The 19,988-nt window shown below is 34.8% G+C and overlaps 2 protein-coding genes across 2 annotated transcripts in view; both read left to right on the forward strand.

Moving 5' to 3' along the window:
• The first annotated feature begins 222 nt into the window (after window positions 1-222).
• LOC120631113 lies at window positions 223-1,056 on the forward strand. The gene has a single exon (XM_039900554.1). The coding sequence runs from the start codon at window positions 283-285 to the stop codon at window positions 961-963; it is 681 nt and encodes a 226-aa protein (XP_039756488.1). The 5' UTR covers window positions 223-282; the 3' UTR covers window positions 964-1,056.
• Window positions 1,057-7,053: 5,997 nt separating this feature from the next.
• LOC120630862 (long-chain-fatty-acid--CoA ligase 1) overlaps window positions 7,054-19,988 on the forward strand; it is an 84,034-nt gene continuing 71,099 nt past the window's right edge. The window contains exons 1-2 of the mRNA XM_039900169.1: window positions 7,054-7,169; window positions 11,156-11,197. Of these exons, the coding sequence (XP_039756103.1) occupies window positions 11,188-11,197 (10 nt within the window). The 5' untranslated portion in view covers window positions 7,054-7,169; window positions 11,156-11,187. The remainder of the gene's footprint in view (window positions 7,170-11,155; window positions 11,198-19,988) is intronic.

The raw sequence follows: 19,988 nt of genomic DNA on the forward strand, positions 1-19,988 counted from the left end.
ATAATAACAAAAATGAAAAAGGAAAATTAGAAAGCCGGTAGAAAACAAGATTGACCAGTTCATCGGAACGTAGCTTGATATTTTTATCTCGATGTTATTTTGTAATTGGCCAGTCGGCGCGGTCGAGTGAAGTGACATTTATAATTTTATCGTATTGAAGGTGTTTTGAAGTTTTGAACTCAACCGATTATTGCTATTTTTGACCCATCATAAACTGTCAAACTGCGTAAGTTTTCCATTATTTATATTTAATTTTGTAGCTTTACTATTTACTAAATCGAAATGCCTTTGATTGATATAACTAACCCCGCGGTGATCATATTCTTGATTGAAAACTATGAAAAAGAAAACCGGTTAAGGCTTAACTGGATACACAAGAATTGGGAACAAATACAACAAGCTGCTACACTAAATAGAGAGTCAACTAATTATTTCGAGACCGACGTCATAGCTCAAGGTATGATCGATGGCTTGCCGACTATAACAAGGGATCACATAGTGGCCGGCTATAACAGACGCAAAACCCCTATACGCGACGGGACATTCATACCTGGTGTTAAAAACCTGCGGCATGGACACTCTATAATCGACGTAGCTCTCGGTGATCCAAAAGAGGATCCCAGACTCGAAAAGCCCCGTGATGATCTTACTTTTGATCCAGTAATGCGCCCTATTGATCCTGAAATAAAGAGCGTTATACGCAAACCCAAACCGGAGTTCGGCAGAGAGCAATATTTGGCTAAGCGCAGCAGAATCGCACCGGAGAAGAAGTACTATTTCGCTGAATGCTCTAGTTTCGAGCACGGTTGGCGCCTTAAAGACAGTGCGTTGCGTCAGAAGCCGGTTTATGGAAGGTGCTGGCATCTAAATAAAGCTTTGCGTACTAGAGTTGGTCCGCAACCAGATCCACCGCATTACAAACCGTCAGAACCTCCAGGGGTCAACAAATGTTCTGCCATATAGATAGATGGCACCACGTGTGTGTTCGAAATGAATTTTCTTTTCGCTTTACTCAGTTACTTCATTATATTAGGTGCTTGATATATTTACTGAGTATATTATAATCTACCATATAATGAGTGGTGTTTCTATATGATTATCCGTAGAGTTTGCCATTAAAATCCTAATTTTTTATGTAGGATATTGAGGTAGGTATTTGGAAACTATACTTGATTGATATAATTCCATAACTGTTATTTAATCTAATCTGTTTTATTGTTTAATCTTTAATGTCTCGCTAATGGGTATTTTACATAAGGAACTCAACTTCGAACCCCGGCACGAACTTTTAACCCTTCTGAGTTATGTGCGTTTTTCAAAAAGTATGAATGAATTCATATTTTCCTATGGGCTGTGAAAAGATTATTTGAGTAATCAGCGTGTAACAATTGTGCATGAATTTATATATATTCACATAAGCGAACCCTTGGCGCTTTTTTACGCGAACGCGTAACCCTACTAGTATCTTGAAGAATATTTGTACAGAGGTACCTTGTATCCTGAAGGATATAGGATATTTTTAACCCAGGAATTCTTAACTTAGGATATTTGTAAATCGAAATACACAGCTAATACAATTAAAAAATATGGGGTTTTATTCGCTGTCCTCGAATAAGTGCTGATCAATGGATCCAAAGTTCCTATCAAAAATATAAAGCAAAATACCAAAATACCTAGTACCTGCAAACAATTTGCCTGGTGGGTGCATAATTTTATCGCGGAACTCGACGTTAAGCAGTAGCCGTACTATAAAGTAGTAATCAAAATATACTGTCTTTATTTTTGTAGCGTAAAGTGGCCAGCTATATATAGAATTCACCCTCTCTATATTCGTCAATAACACTGCGCAAGTCACCCTACGTATGCGTTACTCTTTTTATTAAATGGGGGAGGAATGAGACGCGGGATAACCTTAAACATTTACGCATGCGTATTTGAGGGGGAAAAGTCCGTGGCGTGTTTTATGGAAAACCACGGTAATAGTTACGCCACGGCACCCAATGGCGTTTATAACCAAAAATTATATTTCTGTGATCGTAGATTAACATAAATTCCTACTATTAGGTACAAAATATGGACTACCTATACAGCTTTAATAATTGTTACAAAGATTGTGTGAATTAGATAAGTCTTATTCTAAGCATATGAATATTATATTAATCTACGCAACTTGTGATAATATGTGAATATATTTGGACACATTTATTGATAAAACTTGTAAGTAATACTTTTTGAATATTTTATATATTTTAGATCTTACGGGGATACAAAAAAAGCCTGAATATAAAATAAATATCCTTTTATGCCTGCATTGCTGATAATTCGTACTATGCAGCAAAATACAGTTATATTATTCACTATCTTTTGCCCATGATCTCATCCACGTGTTTACCTGTCATAATAAATAGTAGTAAGATAAGTTATTCTTTAAAAACATTTACCCGGTATAAAAGTCACTCTCTTCTTCTTTTGATTTATGGCTTTTCGTATTGCCAAAACAAAAGTCACTCTCCGACTCTCTTAACTCTATGCAAAAATAAAGTCAGTACGTTACTCCGTTACAACTTATAATAAAGGTGATCCCACAAAAAAACCTGATCTTTTTACGATAATCATAGATAGATAGAAGATAACCAAGATAATTTAATTGGAAATTAAAACGAAACTACAATCTCGAAAGTGCTCATTAGATTTTATCCATTAATGGTTAAAATCTAATGAGCACTTAGGTAGGCGGAAGGCTTTTAATTATTTATAACATAGGAAATGAGTTTCATTTTACGTAAGATATGGAGTGCCATTACCAAAAAATATATTGTACTAGCTGTTGCCCGCGACCTCGTCTGCGTTTGATTTTGTTTTTCATTGTGGCATTAAATTTTGTTGTAGAACTAAAAAAATTAAATTATTCAGTATAGCTAAACCTTAAATGATGGGTTTGCTGCTGTCCGCTGAGGAGTACTGTCCTCTATCTCCAACCACAGTTTGGGCAAAATTGAACACATATTATAACCTCTATAGTACAAAAATAATTATTTAAATCGGTTATAATTTGTTGGAGTTATGGTGTAAAATTTTGAAACACTCATCCCCTCTCCCAAAGGAACCGAGCTTAATGTCGGGATTAAAAGTATCCTATATTACTTCTAACACTTCCAAGAATTTGTGTGCAAAGTTTCATAAAAATTTCATAAATATACCATATTAGCTGTTGCCCGCGACTCCGTCTGCGTTTGATTTTGTTTTTTGATGTGGTATTCAATTTAGTTGTAGTTCCAAAAAATTTAAAGTATTCAGTATCGCTAAGCCTAAATGAATTAAATGAATCTCCAACCATATTCATCAGATCTACACAAAGTTTGGACAAAATTAAACACTTATTATAACCTCTCTACTTATATTACTTCAAACACTTCCAAGAATATGTGTACAAAGTTTCATGAGGATCGGTTAAGTAGTTTTTGCGTGAAAGCGTAACAAACAAACTTACATTGACATTTATAATATTAGTAGGGATTGATATTGTTTAATTGGGATGTCGGTTCAAAATATGTTCAAGATATTAACGCGTGTTACATTACATTAGTTTTCGTTATTTTTGCCAAAATTAATGTCGTAATTGAAAGCCATTTTACCGTAAAAATAAGTTTGTATGATTCGTAATGTTTTTGCATTTCGGATACCAATAACCTTAACACAATTGGTATTATAATAAAATTGTGACTGGTGTCACAATTATATTTATTAAATCTAGAAAATGTATTTTGTCTTTCGAGATCGCTTTTAAAATCAAAATTTAATTTCATGTAGGCCCAATAATGTACGCACTTTTGAAACGTCAAGTCTGTCTGTTTGTAGTGACTCTACCAACGGTTCGGCAGGCTGATTCTACCATGAAGAAACTTAGCAGCTGCTCTGTTATAACATCAGTATTTAACAATCATTATTCTGTCCTGCGAGAGATGAAGCGGTGTTATAAGCTTAACCTTGTCATAAGAAATTCATGTCTTTCTGTAATATACCGACTCTTTGTATCCCAATACTGCTATTCCTGTGTCTATATGTATGAATTTCTATAGCGACCGCTGTTACAAGAATCGTTGTTGAAAGACGAACAAAAAGGAGTTAGTGTGTTACATCTCGTGCTCACTGCCCCGCACGGAAGTCTTTGTGCATTGTTTAGAAAAGAAAAAAAGAAAGACGAAATATCTGATGCACACTAAAAACAACTCACAATACTTACTTTTAATTAAATACCTATGTGGAATGGATGGTCATTCTATTTAAATTATTTGTAATACATACTAAGCGAATTTTATATTATGTTACTTACATCTAATGCAATAAAAAAAGTCATAGGTCAAATATTTCTTTACTAGCTTTACAGATAGCACTTTTAACGCGTACACACAGCATTAAGTACACGCAGAAGCCGTGTACACGACTAATATTGAAGCATCAAAAACCAATCCACTTTAGTAATGTTTCTCGAACAGGCAGTTTTCAGTAGGTTTAATTTAATTATTTTACCATAAAATTACCATAAAAACTAGATTTTGTAGAAATGAACATTTTTTAATGTGTACAGTTTAAAGTTATATGAATATAATGAATGATATTGTCCGGCTTGTTTAAAACTTAAACAAATTTACACTCGGTATTTTAACTCTCAAATGTAGCCTTAATACGTAAAAGATTAGCTTGCTCGCAAAAAGGGGTCGTTTTTGCGTATCGAAATAATAGTTATTCTTCCTAACAATACATAAAAAAAAAAAAACGATAAAGGCGTAAGACAGTGTAATGATTTAATCAACGTAGATTTACTTAAATATGAATTTGACTATCGGGGTTATAAAATCAGTACATACATATCTAATTCGCGTTTAAATACAGCAATTTAGAAATAAGTCACACATAGTAGAAAATTAGTAAGAGATATTAGTCATAGTGATAAAAAGCCAAAACAGCAGCTGCTGAATTCCATTTAAATGACGACGTGTGCTGAAATTCAGCTGTCACTGGTAATTACGTAGTGCTACGTAGTATTTCGACAATGTCCGGAATAATAAACAAAATATGTACATTTTTTATATATTTTCTAAGAACAACTTGATTGTGCGGTTGCAGTTGAGAAATAGGTGTTGTCAGGTTATAAAAATAGTTGTAGCGTCCATTAGCATTTTTTCAGAAGTCAATCAAAATTTTAAAATTTAAATTTAACGACGTTTAATATCGGGTGCATTATTCTACTAGTCAAGGCCTTTAATTTGGGTGATATCGACGGAGTTGTAAAAAGATGAAAACCGCCATTTTGTGGTGGCCGCCATTCTCGACCGATTTTCATCAAATATAGCTAAGAACACTATGACTCTGCAGCTAAATAAAAAAAAAACAAAATCAAAATCTGTTCATCCTTCCAGGCGCTACAATACCGCAGACACACCCTCATGAACACACACATACACAGACACACACCCCGTCGTTTTAGCGACCAAGTGCGTGTAGACTAGTGCGCTTAGTAACGTGTACGGGACTTACTCGTAACTAGGGAAACATCGTTACGTATCACTGCTGGTCGGAGGCCTCCTCTTTCATACATATAACCCATCTCACTGCTCTAATTCTTATTTTTGTTATTTTTCATGTGGTCATAGGTAATATTATTGAATTTTTCCGCAAAAACTACTGTTAATGACATAAACTTCATTAATCATTTCGTTGTTAAAACTAAAGTGAGAAAATGTTTGTACCACTTTTTATTTGATTAATGTAAAACAATGAGACTGAATAAACTATTTTAGAATCTACAAATGAAGCAATTTCATAATATGATATACCTATGCTCGTATATTTCAAATACGGGCTAAAGCATCTTTCAAATGAATGTTAATTCCATTTTTGGCTAAAACCCTACACAGGAATTCAAATCATTGGTTTATGGAGTTTTCTAATAACTTAAGCTAGATAACATGTTTTATACGAAATATAAGATTGTAGATTATCGAGAAGTGCCTTTAGGACGCTTTAAATTATCAATTAAATATGTTTACCTAGAACTTTGAATTTTTACAGAGACTTTAAGTTTATTATTCGGTATAATATCAACACCTCAAGCCGTCTCTGAGTAAACGTGTGCTGACACACGAAAAATTGAATGGACTGACAGACTTACGAAGGAGGAGGGTTCTAATCCTTCTCCTATAATACATTATATTATTGTCACATAAATATACTTCAAAGAACGGTTCTGAGTCAAAAATAAGTACGAATGGGATGAAAAATATTGTTTATTTTTTGTGGCAACTTTGACGAAACTTAAAATTACGGAGTGCTAATAATATAAATAGAGTAATATTGACATTCTCTAGTGTGATTTAGTGCTGTGATGTGCCACAAGTAGGAAGGTTATTTAGATTGTGTTGGGTCTCAGGGCCAGAAGGGCCAAAAGCATAAGACCGTTATAGCCTGCGACTGTAATGCCTCATTTTAAACACAAATTTCACTGCTATACAATGGCCAATGCCCGTTTTCATTGAACCTAGGCATCGCCTTAATGGAATGCCTAAGGATTTAGGCGATGTATATACAAAAAACATGTTTCACCAACTATTAGCTGATAACTATGGTATAGTATGTAGTGAGTTGGACGGTTGTTGTGTGCCTAGAAATCTCCTTAGATTATCCCGAATATGCGGTAAAAAGCTAAGCCAGAATTAACTTTAATCCTTGGTATATTACGGGCTGAGGTTTACTAATCATATATTAAATCTTCAATAGCACGCAAGCCTACTCATTAAAAAATAACCGAAGGCATGCGAACAAAATGGGTATACCTAAATTTCCTGAACGGTTCATAAATTTTCAACGAACTTAACTCTTACGTAAATACCTATGCGTATATTTTGAGTGTGGCGGTTTACAGGATTTTTACTTTCTAGTTGGTCGAATTTAAATAAGTTTGACCAGAAACATTGACATATTGACATATTGTCAATGTTTTATATAGGTTCTATCCTATGATTTATGCGAGTGAAACTGTCAGAAATTTAAAACGTTAAAAATGTGTCTGAATGGCATCAACTAACAGTTAAAGTTCTCTTTTTTATTTTCCCGTCTTCTTTTATACATTTCAACAATGTGCCTACCGAATCATTTCTGGAACCTAACTAGTAAGTACAAGCATTTTGTGTTTAATACAGTTGGCGTCATTCCAAGTTCTTTTTATCGATCTTTGTAAGAAGCCCAGCGAACGATAAAAGCAAATAAACCTACAAACGAATGTAACCGCAGATTTATCATTGATCTCCGCTGTGCTTCTAATATTTAATGTTACGCCGAATTGCGGCAAAACACTACACCTAAGAAAGCGGTGATAGGTAAATGATAGTGGGTAAGGCTTCGACTTTTCTTTCCGGGAGACCTAGTCCGATACCTTTCCAGAGTTATGTGCATTTCAAACAAATAAAATAACTTGCTTAAACGGTGAAGGAAAGCATCGTGACGTAACCTGCATGCCCATGAGCTCTCCATATTGCTTTCAAGTGAGATGAGAAGTCTACCAATGCGCACTTAGCCAGCGTGGTGGACTACGGCCTCTGTGCCATTTCTGTATAGTGCATGTTCTAAAAAACTAAGTTTAAGAATAAGTCTGTTAAGATTAATAATTTTATATTATACTAACAAATAAAACTATTTTAATGATCCTTGAAATGCATTTAAGCATTACGGAATTCTAATCTGTAAGTCCCTCTCCTTCTTCTGTTTTATGGCTCTACGTAGAGCTAAACTATTCCTTCGTAATTTTGATAGGAGAGTCCCTGTCTCTGAATGAATGAGGAGGACTGTGTCCATTTGTGGTACACCAAAAGACTAAGATTTTTTTTGTAACTAATTTTTACCCATTGATTGCATTCTATCCGTAATGCCGTACCTTAGTGATTCAGTTTTATCAATCAGGATTATATTGTCTGCAATTCACACACCAGCAAAGTTAAGTAAGCAAGAAAGTGGCCAACATGCCTCTGAAATTACTATGAAAATCGATTCAGCCGTTCCAATCAAGCTCGGTTGACAGATGGATAGGTGACGACAATTTTATAAAGGTGTATTAAAGTAAACCCAAACCCACGTTTTATAAATTTGTTGGAAGTAAATTGTACGTTAAATGATCTTAAATGGCAATTATCTCCTTTCTACCTTTCTTTCTTCCTTCCTTTCGAACTGTTACGGTGCCTCACCTAAAGTATCAGCAGCGTAACGTTGTTGAAATACCATCATCACGTAGGAAGCGCTTTGCTCCTTCCTTTATGAACCGCACCGCAAAGGCCTGGAACGGCCTCCCATCTTCCCCGATAGCTATAATCTAGGTACCTTCAAATCAAGAGTAAATAGACATCAGGTGTGATTGCAGCCTAGCACTTGTCTATATATTTAAAAAAAAAATTAGAAATCACAGACACACACTACAGTTTTATTTATTCCTATGTAAGTATGTAGATATGTATAGACACGGGTTCCAGATGGATGGCGTTACGACTACTATTATAGTTCCATCAACATTACTTAATAAGTTAGGTATAATCAAGTATACTATGCAGTCATTATGTATAATCAATTGTAACTTATTTGATTTTGTGATACGCTTCTAATATAGTTTTCAATTCATATCTGTCCGGGTATAAAACAGACGAATATATCTTGCATCAAGCATATCATTGTTTAGAGGTGTATTATTTTGATATATTTATTGCATCTTAATTTCTAAAGTGTTATCATCTTTGTCATTATTATCAAAATATTACCCGCCCACTGCAGGGCACGGGTTCTGCTCTCAGAATGAGAAGGTCGTAGTCCACGCTGGCCAAGTTCTAATTGTTAGACTTCACACGCTTTTGCAGGTTCCCTCACAATTCGTGTTCCTTAACCGTTTAAGCAAGTGCCATCTCTCACTCTCTTTTTGTGCCTCTCCACTACTGGAGGTTGGCCGTCAGCTCATTGAACTTCTCGCCGTCTTGCGCCAAGAAAAACAATGTTTCCACGCTCACGATATTGGTCCATTCACGGATGTTGCGCAATCATGACTTCTTCCTTCTTCCGACACGTCGTTTGCCATCTACTTTGCCTATCATTATGAGCAGTTGGTATCGCTCTTGGCACAGAATTGTTGATGGCTTAAATTAAGAAAGCTCATAATATTGAAAAGTAAGTGTTGTTTGAAATCGGTCTTCCCAAAGTGATAATAAAAAGAACAACCGGCTAAGTTTGTTGTGGGCGTCGCTTACCTTCTGTCGGGATTACCACGAGACCTATTTTTAAATCTAAAACATGCCCTTTGTATGGTAATATACAATTATGTTATTCTTATAATGGTAAGCGGAGACTGTTTCAAGTTAGCCCTTGACTGCAATCTCACCTGCTTGTAAGTGATTATTAAATCTAAAATAGTACCGGGCTTACCTGTTAGGGGTATGGCAGTTATACCGTACCGGAGCTCTTAATCTCTTAGCGGCACGTCTTTGTCGGTTGGCTGGTAACTAGCCACGACCGAAGCCTATCAACATACCACCAAGGCACGCAGGTAACGCAATAGGGATCGCACTTAAACTCTTATAACGAACTGAAAATGCGAACTAGTCAGCAAAAGGAATCAAACGTATATACCGTTTTTTTGTTTTTCCCTGCCTTCAATTTTAGTTGGCCTTTTACCTTCAGCATGGGGCAATAAATTACGATTAATGGGTGTCGTTATTTGGAGTTCTAATTGTCGACGGCGACTGCGTTCGTAGCTATGCCAGGCCGTAGAAGTATGCCAAAATGCCTCGTTGGTATAGTGGTTAGCGTGCTCACGAGATCCTGGACTTGGTTCCCGAATCGTGGCAAATTGTCTATCTCAGAGACTAGTCTCTAACCTAGGTAACTCTAGAGTTAGGAAATACGTCTTGTCATTTCTCTTTGATTCAGAGAGCCCTAGGTCTCGATTTTCATTACTTATGTAAGATTGTAACCGTTAAAAACCCACAAACTCGCGTTTGAGCAGCCTGGGTCTAGACTCTAAAACCTTCTGCTATCAGAGAGAAGGCCAACAGGGGACATGACAGTTTGTTCGCAGTAATGAAATATGCGTTACGTTAGTCTGTTTATTCTCTGTAACAACAACCCGACTTATTCACATATTTTGTCTTTGTCACTTGTAATTAAGTAAGAAAGTGACAAAACTTCTACAAATTCAAATTCAAATATCATTTCTCTCAAGTAGGCCTAATATAAGCACTTTTGAAACGTCAAGTCTGTCTGTTTGTAGTGACTCTACCACCGGTTCGGAAGGCATATTCTACCGAGAAGAAGCCGCCAAGAAACTCAGTAGTTGCTCTTTTCCAACGTCAACAATTTACATTTTTAATTTTAACATTCATTTTTCTATCTTGCGAGAGATGAAATGCCGGCCGAATAGCCGGATGCTTCCAAGCAACCTTGTCATTAAGAAATTCTCAATTGAATAGTAACCTCGCTGTAAAATAAATGTGTTTTAACATTCTTTACACTTATGCACGTTATCCGACACATGTCAAAAGATGCTGAAGCCCGTCAACATAGATTTTTAATGAAATCATTATTAAAAACATTAAAACTAAAAGCTTTAAAACATTTCGTAGGAAGGTTTGCTCGTGATTTCATTGTTTTTATGACCTTTTATGTCTAAATTTTTATGTTTTCATTATTTAATTTGTTTATATTTAGTTATCGAACAAAACAAATTCGCATGCGGTTACTTTCTACTCGTATCTATAATTTGAATGATGAGTGTTATAAGTTTTAAACCGACATACAAGACATTCTGTTTGCGGTCCCAATAAAAATAAATTTCAAACCCTACTCTCTGTGAAAGTAAACCTCAGTGTGCGCAAAAAGCCGAGCATGATGATGAATGAAAAAAAACACTATTAACGCTAAAGTATTTTACATCTAATTATTTCTTTATATCCAAACAGACGCAGCTAAAGTTTAGCTATTGGATACTAAATAAACGGAATCTTACTCACTTGAACAAATAACTTGACTATTAAAGTGACAGTATCTCACATAACTACGGGACCAGTTTATTGATAACACTGTGTTGTGCATTATTTTGTTAAATTAATTGTTGTATTTGTTTTAGCTTGCTGATTAAGAGAATAACCGGCCGGCGATATGTCGAAATGTAAGTACAATTCTTTTCAATATTGTTTTTTAAGGTTCAGAGCTTTATATGGAACCTTTAAAGGATTGCTTAGCTGTCTGTTTATCAGTCTGAGTTTCAAGTCCCATTCCTATGTAATGGAAACTACAGTCAATAATCAATTGTTTTTTAAAAACATTTTCAAGTTTCTAGTCGTAAAAATATACATAAAAAGCTTTTTCAAAGCCGACTGGAGCAGTGGGCAGCGACCTCCTTTCTGAGTTCTCAGCCGTGGATTCGATTCCCACAGCTGAAAATTTTTTGTGTGATGAACATAATTGTTTTTCAGTGGGCGGTGTGTATGTACTCGTATATTATAAGTATTTATGACTATTTATATTATATTCATAAATATATTCAACTGCTATCTTAGTACCCATGACACAAGCTACGCTTACTTTGGGGCTAGATGGCGATGTGTGTATTGTCTTAGTATATTTATTTATTTAAAGTTTACCAATTTACTACAATCATTAAAGGGATATGAGGTATCGTTTTTTTTGTTCATAAGCCAGTTGAATAATTTAACAAAGCCCATAATGATAGGTTCCCTTTCAATTCTTTCTTAGCGTTATTTTTTTATTTTTTATTATTAAGATCGGTCGTTCCTTGACCATAACCATGCATGATAGAAAGTATGATTATTAGGTCTAGGTTTGAGCGCACTTGCCTAGAAGATGCCTATTGAGTCTTCTCATGAAAGTTCTTAGGTTATATATGACTGAAACCGCAGGCGCAGTCGATAAACAGCTTAGCGGTTCCTATTCAAACGTGCCAACTTATATTAGGTTCGCAGCATCTTGTTCTGTGGTAAAGAGAACAATGATCACGAATATAAGATAAATAATTAATTAAATAAATATACTGCGACAATACACACATCGCCATCTAGTCCCAAAGTAAGCGTAGCTTGTGTTATGGGTACTAAGATGTACAAAGTTCAAGTATATCCCTCAAAAAACAGGCCATCTTGGTAACTTTGCAATTTCATCTGTGTTTACTATTCGAGTAACTTACTGAAGATTGATTACTCCTCGGTGAGGTGATCTACTTAGTCTAAACTCTAATGGATCGAGTTAATACCTACTTTACTTTATAGGACTTATTTATTGGCATTTATTGTTATAAAGTCTAAATCTTCTCTTAAATTTTATTTTTTTGGACTTATGAAAGTACCTACATCATTTATAAGTCACTCATGAATCTTTCTATAATTACTCGCTGTTTAATATATTTATATCTATATATTTCTTACTCTAATAATTCAATAGACTCGGTTTTCATTCGTGAAATTTAGCTTAAGCCGTAAATCTCGGGCTATAGTAGCCGTAAACAACATCGGTACCTTAATTGGGTGGCTTACGCTTAATTAAGTTAATAATAAGCGAACAAATACGCTGTACGTGACTTAGGAAGGTAACATCTACTTAACGTTAATCTTGAAGTACGTAATTATTCAGAATGAATAAAATACATTTTACACTATGTTGCCCGTTATTTATCTAGTAAAAGGCTTTACGCATATTATATTACATATGTGATATTTATATACATATGTGAGTCGGTCCAATTGATAGGCTACTACTATTACTTGATGATCAACAAAGCTGTCTTTAAGTAACCGCTATATATACTTTTGGCTTTTAGCCAGCTAGTGTTGATCGTATAACTGGCCAGCTTTCATAGAACTCTTCAAATTTTTACGCGTATTCAGATGACATGTTCGGGAACACTCAGTTCTTTCGGACGTTATACTTTCCTTTTGGCTTACGACTTACAATGTTGATACTCACATTTTACGTCCTTTAGCCTATGAGTCAGGCATCAGACATACTTCATACTTAATAGAAGACAGAGAAATTTTTATATCATAGAAGCACAAAGCTTGAATGCACACTGGTGAGTCTTAGCGATTATTCACCAGAGTTACTGCAATTCATGGAGGCTCTTATTTAATACTATTAAATAAAAATTTAAAATTTAAAAACAGAAATGATATTGTGAGCCTGTCTGTTGAACGGACAATAGAGCTAGCCTCGGTCGAATTAGAGCAATTAATAATTGTCACTGTATATAGACCACCCTTGTCTAACTTTGAACTTTTTGAAAAGGTAATGGATGAAGTGTTATTTAAAATATCAAAGTCAAATAAAAATTTAATAGTTTGCGGAGACTTTAATGTAAACATCTTAGAACGTAATTGTTTAAGTGTTAATTTATTAAATTTATTTAAAACATACAATCTTACAAATATGTTCATGGAACCAACAAGAATTACTGCCACTAGCGCCACATGTTTGGATAACATTTTTACGAATATAATTCCAATAAGTCAACACATAATTAATAAATTAGATTCTGATCATTGTGGTCAATTAATTCAATTTGAAAATGTGAAGAAAAATGTCTCCAAACATAAAATTACTTTTGTACCAGTGACATCAAACCGCATAGAGAAAATGAGAACCAGCCTCGTCAAAGACCTCCCGTTCTTACAATCGGGGACAAGTCCGAATGAGATGTACAGCTGTTTTTTCAACACGTTTCAACGACTATTTAATTCTATATTCACTAGTAAGTCGGTTGTGGTGACTGATGCTTTAGTTTTTAGTGAGTGGGCATCAATTGAACTGCATAAGAGTAGGCAAAAAATGTACGAACTTTATGCAGAACGTCAATACAATACTGAGGCTGAGTTTAGAGATTGTGTTAAATTATGTTCCAGTAGTTTTAAACGCGATTGCTTCTTGGAAAAGTCCCGATACATACAGAATAAAATAAAAAATAGCAATAACGTAATCAAAACTACTTGGAAGATAATTAATGAGGAGACGGGAAGAGTACCACCGCGGCATAGTAACTTTAAACTTAATGTAGATAATAAAGACTTATCATCTGATTTCGAGGTGGCTACTGCTTTTGAAAACTTTTTTACTAACATTCCTATCTCCACCACTAAATCATTGAACTCTTCACCAGATATTGCTCTCTCTCTATTGAAGAATAACGTGCCCGAGTGTAAAAACGCTTTTAAATTCAGCCATGTTAGTGGCTCTGACGTTATTAAAGCCTTTAAATTATTAAATAATAAAAAAACAAATGACTTGTGGGGCATTTCCGTTGAAGTTCTCAAATCACTAATTGATATCGTTGCACCCGATTTAGCATTAATATTTAATAACTGTATAGATTGTGGTGTGTTTCCTGACTTAATGAAACATAGTAAAATAGTTCCTTTGTTTAAATCGGGTAGTACTTCTGACCCCACTAACTTCAGACCAATATCAGTACTGCCCTCTTTCAGTAAAATTTTTGAAAAACTTATTTTAAATCAGTTACTTTCCTTTTTTCATAAGTATGATTTACTCCACGTTAAACAATTTGGTTTTACACGGGGTCGCTCAACTATCGACGCTGGTGTTGAGCTAATACATAATATATTTGAAGCTTGGGAGGAGTCACATGATGCACTTGGTGTGTTCTGTGATTTGTCTAAGGCGTTTGATTGTGTTGTACATGAAACGTTAGTCAGAAAACTACACCACTATGGAATTGATTAGTTACTACTTGCGTGATAGGGTGCAAATGGTAGACGTTAATGGAAAGCGGTCTAATGGGTCATTTGTGAAAATTGGTGTTCCATAGGGTTCTATATTAGGACCTTTTCTATTCCTTATTTACATTAATGACCTGCCTTACCTTGTTAAGGACAATCACGGGATAGTATTGTTTGCTGATGATACATCACTTATGTTCAAAATTAAGAGACGTGAATTAGCTTTAGACGATGTAAACAACTATCTCGCTAAAGTAGTACAATGGTTTGAAGCTAATAATTTGGTTTTAAATGAAAATAAAACTAAGTGCATAAAATTCACGTTACCAAATGTTAAACATGTAAAAACCACTATACTACTTAATAATGAGGAATTGAATCCGGTGGATACAACAGTATTTCTAGGAATAACGTTAGATGCTAAACTTCAAAATTTAAAAGAAAATGTGACTGCAATAATTTGAACGTTAGAAGCAAAAATAAACTTGCAGTGCACTACACTAGACTACACAAAATAAGCAATTCATTTAAAGGAAATTGTATACAATTTTACAATAAATTACCGGTTGATATCTTGGGGATGTCACTAAAGAAGTTCAAAGTTTGTATTAAGCGAAAGCTTATAGAAAAGTCCTATTATAGTATAAAGGATTACGTAAACGATAAAAAAGCTTGGGTGTAAACAATTGCTCTAACCAGGTTGCTTCTTAAATATTTTCTAATGACAATGTGAGATGGTGATAACAAAAAGAACACCCGGCTAAGTTTGTTGTGGGCTTCTTCTTAGACCAGGGCGCGATTGGAACCCTCGTAGCTTTAGTTTTAAGTTTACGATTGTAGTTATCGCCATCACTACTCACTGCTATGTACACATTTTGTATATAATAACGCATCAAAAGTGCCATCTATGTGCCTATTTGAATAAAGAAATATTTGACTTGACTATTATAACAGGTTAGTAAAAACATTTGGGACCGACAAATTAATGTCTAAACATCAACAAATTCGTTCAAGTCAAATTCAACATTCATAATTCATATATTTCAAGTAGGCCTACTTTTTAAGAAATTTGAGACAAGTATGTCTGTTTGTAGTGACTCTACCAACGGTTCGAAAAGTACATACTACCGAGAAGAGATGGCAAGAAACTCAGTAGTTGCTCTTTTCGAACATCAACATTTACAATCATATAGAAGAACCCATGAACTCGTGATCGTTAGATGTATTCCCTCCCGGACTTTTTTGTAGGCAATACTGAGTCCTTTAATACAACCAAATCTTTATGTATTATCAATAGCTTTCTCAGCGCACGCCAAGTATTGAACTTTAGAGGCAATATTTTGCTACTTTGGGTTACGTTATTGCAATTACCTTAAAATTCTCCAATTTTTTTGAAAATATATTATAGTCATGTGATTTGAGCTTTCTTTTAGCAAAATCATTCCAGTGCTTTCGAAGCCTATTCGGTACAAACAAAAACAAATAACTCTTTGCTCTTTATAATTTTAATATAGATTCATAACTGTAGCTGCGAACTTTATGCGATGGAAGGAAAAATTTCAAAGACGAGTGATTTGATTGTATTTAATTTCGGCTGATAACATGCAAAAAGCTCATTGGAATTTCAAGTGCGTGACACTCTTGGATATAAATTTTATCTAAAGGAAGGCACTACCGCATTGCGGGTCGCGGGCGATACTTGTAAAGTTTTATTACACCTACTGTTTCCTTTTCGATTTCGTTTTATCATTTTCCATATAAAAATGTTTCCGATGCGGTTTATTCTTATATACCCACCATTATTAGGTACATTTGCGTGGGCTGTTACCACAAAGCTTGAACTACCGAGCAATTTATTGTTTTATATTTTATTTTAATGTCACTTGATACTTTAAACAACAAGCTTTTGTTAAAGACTACGTCCACGTTTGTTTCAGCTATTTAAAAATCCCACCAAGGTTTCACTTTTGCGAGATAAATATAGATATCAATAACTTATATCCAGGACGAAACTTATCTCCTGCGCAAAGTTTTGACAGGATCACTTTAGCTGAATAGCTTTAGTATAATCATCATCATCATATCAACTTATCACCGGCACACTACAGGGCACCGGCCCCTCCCACAGTGAGAAGGGGTTAAGGCCGTAGTCCACCACGCTCGCCCAGTGCGGATTGGTGGACTCCACAATTCTTAGGGAACATTATGTAAAACTCTCACGCATGCACGTTTCCTCACAATATTATCCTTCACCGATGAAACAGCTTATATATTATAATTGCTTAAATTTAAAAACGCACATAGCTTTATAAAAGTTAGAGGTGCGTTTTGGGATTCAAACTTGGCGCCCCGAAAGTGAAGTCGAAGTCCTACCCACTGGGCTGTCATTGCTCCCTTCACATTTTTTAGCATAATAACGCAGGATAAACAGTCTCCTACGTCTGTCTCAAGAAGTCATGCTTTATAGCTATGTGCTAGATTTCATCAAGATGGTTGCAGAAACTGAGCCTTACATAAATGAGAATCAAACACACATTTTCTCCGAGACCGGAGTATCTCTAACAGATTAAATCAAGAATGAGGAGATCTGTTTAAGAACGCAGCTAGTTGCTGACATGATTATGGCCAAGGCATATAGGTATTTATTTATTTATTTATTTGGGTTCACAAACAACAACACAGTATCACATTACACAATGGTATCCATAGTACAAATAATTACTCACTGCGGCGTAAACTGCGTAAACCACATATTACAAGAAATATTTGTTAATGGGGCTTATTCAAAAGCTAATAAAACATTATTGTTGCAACAATTTCTACAAAAATACAAACAAAAAAATATATAAAAAAAATATAAAAAGGAGATCTGTAATTATTTATGAATATCTTGTGATCGCAAAACTTTGTCTGTAACAGTAATTGGTTATCACCCGGAACACTAGTATATAAATTTAATTTTAAGACTATTTTAAACGATCTATGACCAACTTCTTAAAGGCAACTTCTTCTTCTAGGTAATGAAAATAACCACTTATTTTACTACTAACCTAATAACCTGTTCGATGTAGGTAAAAGGTTTTTGTAAAAAAATAGCTGCCTAAATAGTTAGGGTAAGCTAATTGTACAGGTCACGCAATTCAAGCATTCTTTGTGTGGTATGCCATCGTACACATGGACATTATTAATCAGTATAATATATAAAAGGAAAGGTAACTGGCTGATTGAATAACTGTCTGACTGTTCTATCACTGGAAATATCGGGCTGATATTTGGCATGCAGATAGATATAATAGCGTTGGCAATGAAAGGATTTTTAAAATTCACCCCCTATGAGATAGATGGGGGTTTAAAATTTATGTTAAGAAATTTTATCAATAAATTTAGCCTTATATGCGGGAAACTGCAGGCAAAAGATATTGTGTATAATATACTAAAGTGCTTGGAAACAAGCTTATAATCTCGTACAGTTTTCAATGCAAAATACAATTTTTTTTGACGGCCTATTGGCGCTGTGGGCAGCGACCCTGCTTTCTGAGTCCAAAGCTCACCAAGTGGATAATGTTTGTGTGATTGATATAAATGCTTTTCAGTATCTGAGTGTTTATCTGTATACCTACCTACTATAAAGACTTAAGTACATTATTCATAAAACTTATCTTAGTAGGTACCCATAACACAAGCTACGTTTACTCTGGGGCTAGATGGCCATGTGTGTATTACCGTAGTATATCTATCTATATATATAAAAGAGAAAGTTTGTGGGTATGTTTCGTATAGGTTCCGAAACGGCTAAACCGATTTCAATGAAACTTTTAGGGAATCTCCGGATTGACCTGGCGTGTAATCTTGTAAAGTTTGGTGACGATCGGAGCACTCCTATTTATGAACTGTCAAATACAGCTTTTATTTACTATGATGATATTCTATTTTTGGGTGTACATGGGTGTAGATAATGATCTTCACTCGCTTGAGAAGAGAATAGAAGAGAAAGAATACGGAGAGAAATAAATGATATAATATATTATGAGACTTAAATTATAAATTTAATGATGTAAGTTTATTGTTTAAATAAAATAAAGCAAAATCTAGCCCGGCGAAGCGGGCTGGGTACCTAGCGTACCTTTAGCGTTTATAATAATTTATTTTTATCATAATGTTTACCGGCCCTCTAAAGAGCATAAGTCTCCTTCCAGAATCAGAAGAGTGTAGGCCGAAGATATTTGAGCGCATATAAATACGAAAACTAAACGCTACATGGTCATAATTTAGTACCTACGTAGAAAACATCAAACAACTGTCACGCACTTTCATGGACATTGATGGAAGTGTATTGATTAGGGGCAATTTCTCCTGTACCTACCGACCAACATCGCTCAATAAATAATGGGGCGCCTTGCTGGCTGAGTCACTAGTCCAAATAACTGTTACTAAGTCCTATAACGTTTTGTTTTACACAAGTTTCTGCCCGCGAGAGTAATTTTTATATTTTTTATTCCACTACAAGTTGACCCACCCTTGAGCTCACCTCTTAGTAAGTTTTGATGCAGGGCTAACCTGTAAGGGGTAACCTGGTTCTTCTATATTTATCTATAAATAGTAAAAATAAAGCTGATGAGTTTGTTTTCTTGGGTTTCTTTATTTGTCTGACACACTAACCTCTAGAACTATCAGTCGGATTTGAGAACTTTTTCACATTTTATAGGCCAGTTTTTTAAAAAGGCTACTTATATGCTATGTACATTCTTACCCCAAAGGGGGTTAAATGAGAAATAATTACATGTTAAGAAATTCTTCTCTAAAAGGGCCTTAAAATGCAATGAAAGTTTATAAGTCAGAAAGCGCGAAAAAATTTAAAAATGTAGTTTAAAACAATTTTAAGTATTTAGTATCGCTAAGCCTTAAATGAGGGGTTTGATGCTGTCCGCTGAGGAGTTCTGTCCTCTACCTCCAACTACATTCAGATGTACATAAAGTTTGGGCAAAATTAAACACATATCATAACCTCTATAATACGAAAATAATTATTTAAATCGGTTATAATTTGTCGGAGTTATGGTGCAAAATCGTCAAACACTTTCATCCCCTCTCCCAAAGGAACCGAGCTTAATGTCGGGATAAAAAGTATCCTATATTACTTGTAATACTTCCAAGAATATGTGTACAAAGTTTCATGAGGATCGATTAAGTGGTTTTTGCGTGAAAGCGTAACCAACA

Source organism: Pararge aegeria, chromosome 17 (genome assembly GCF_905163445.1).
Source record: "Pararge aegeria chromosome 17, ilParAegt1.1, whole genome shotgun sequence".
NCBI lineage: Eukaryota > Metazoa > Arthropoda > Insecta > Lepidoptera > Nymphalidae > Pararge > Pararge aegeria.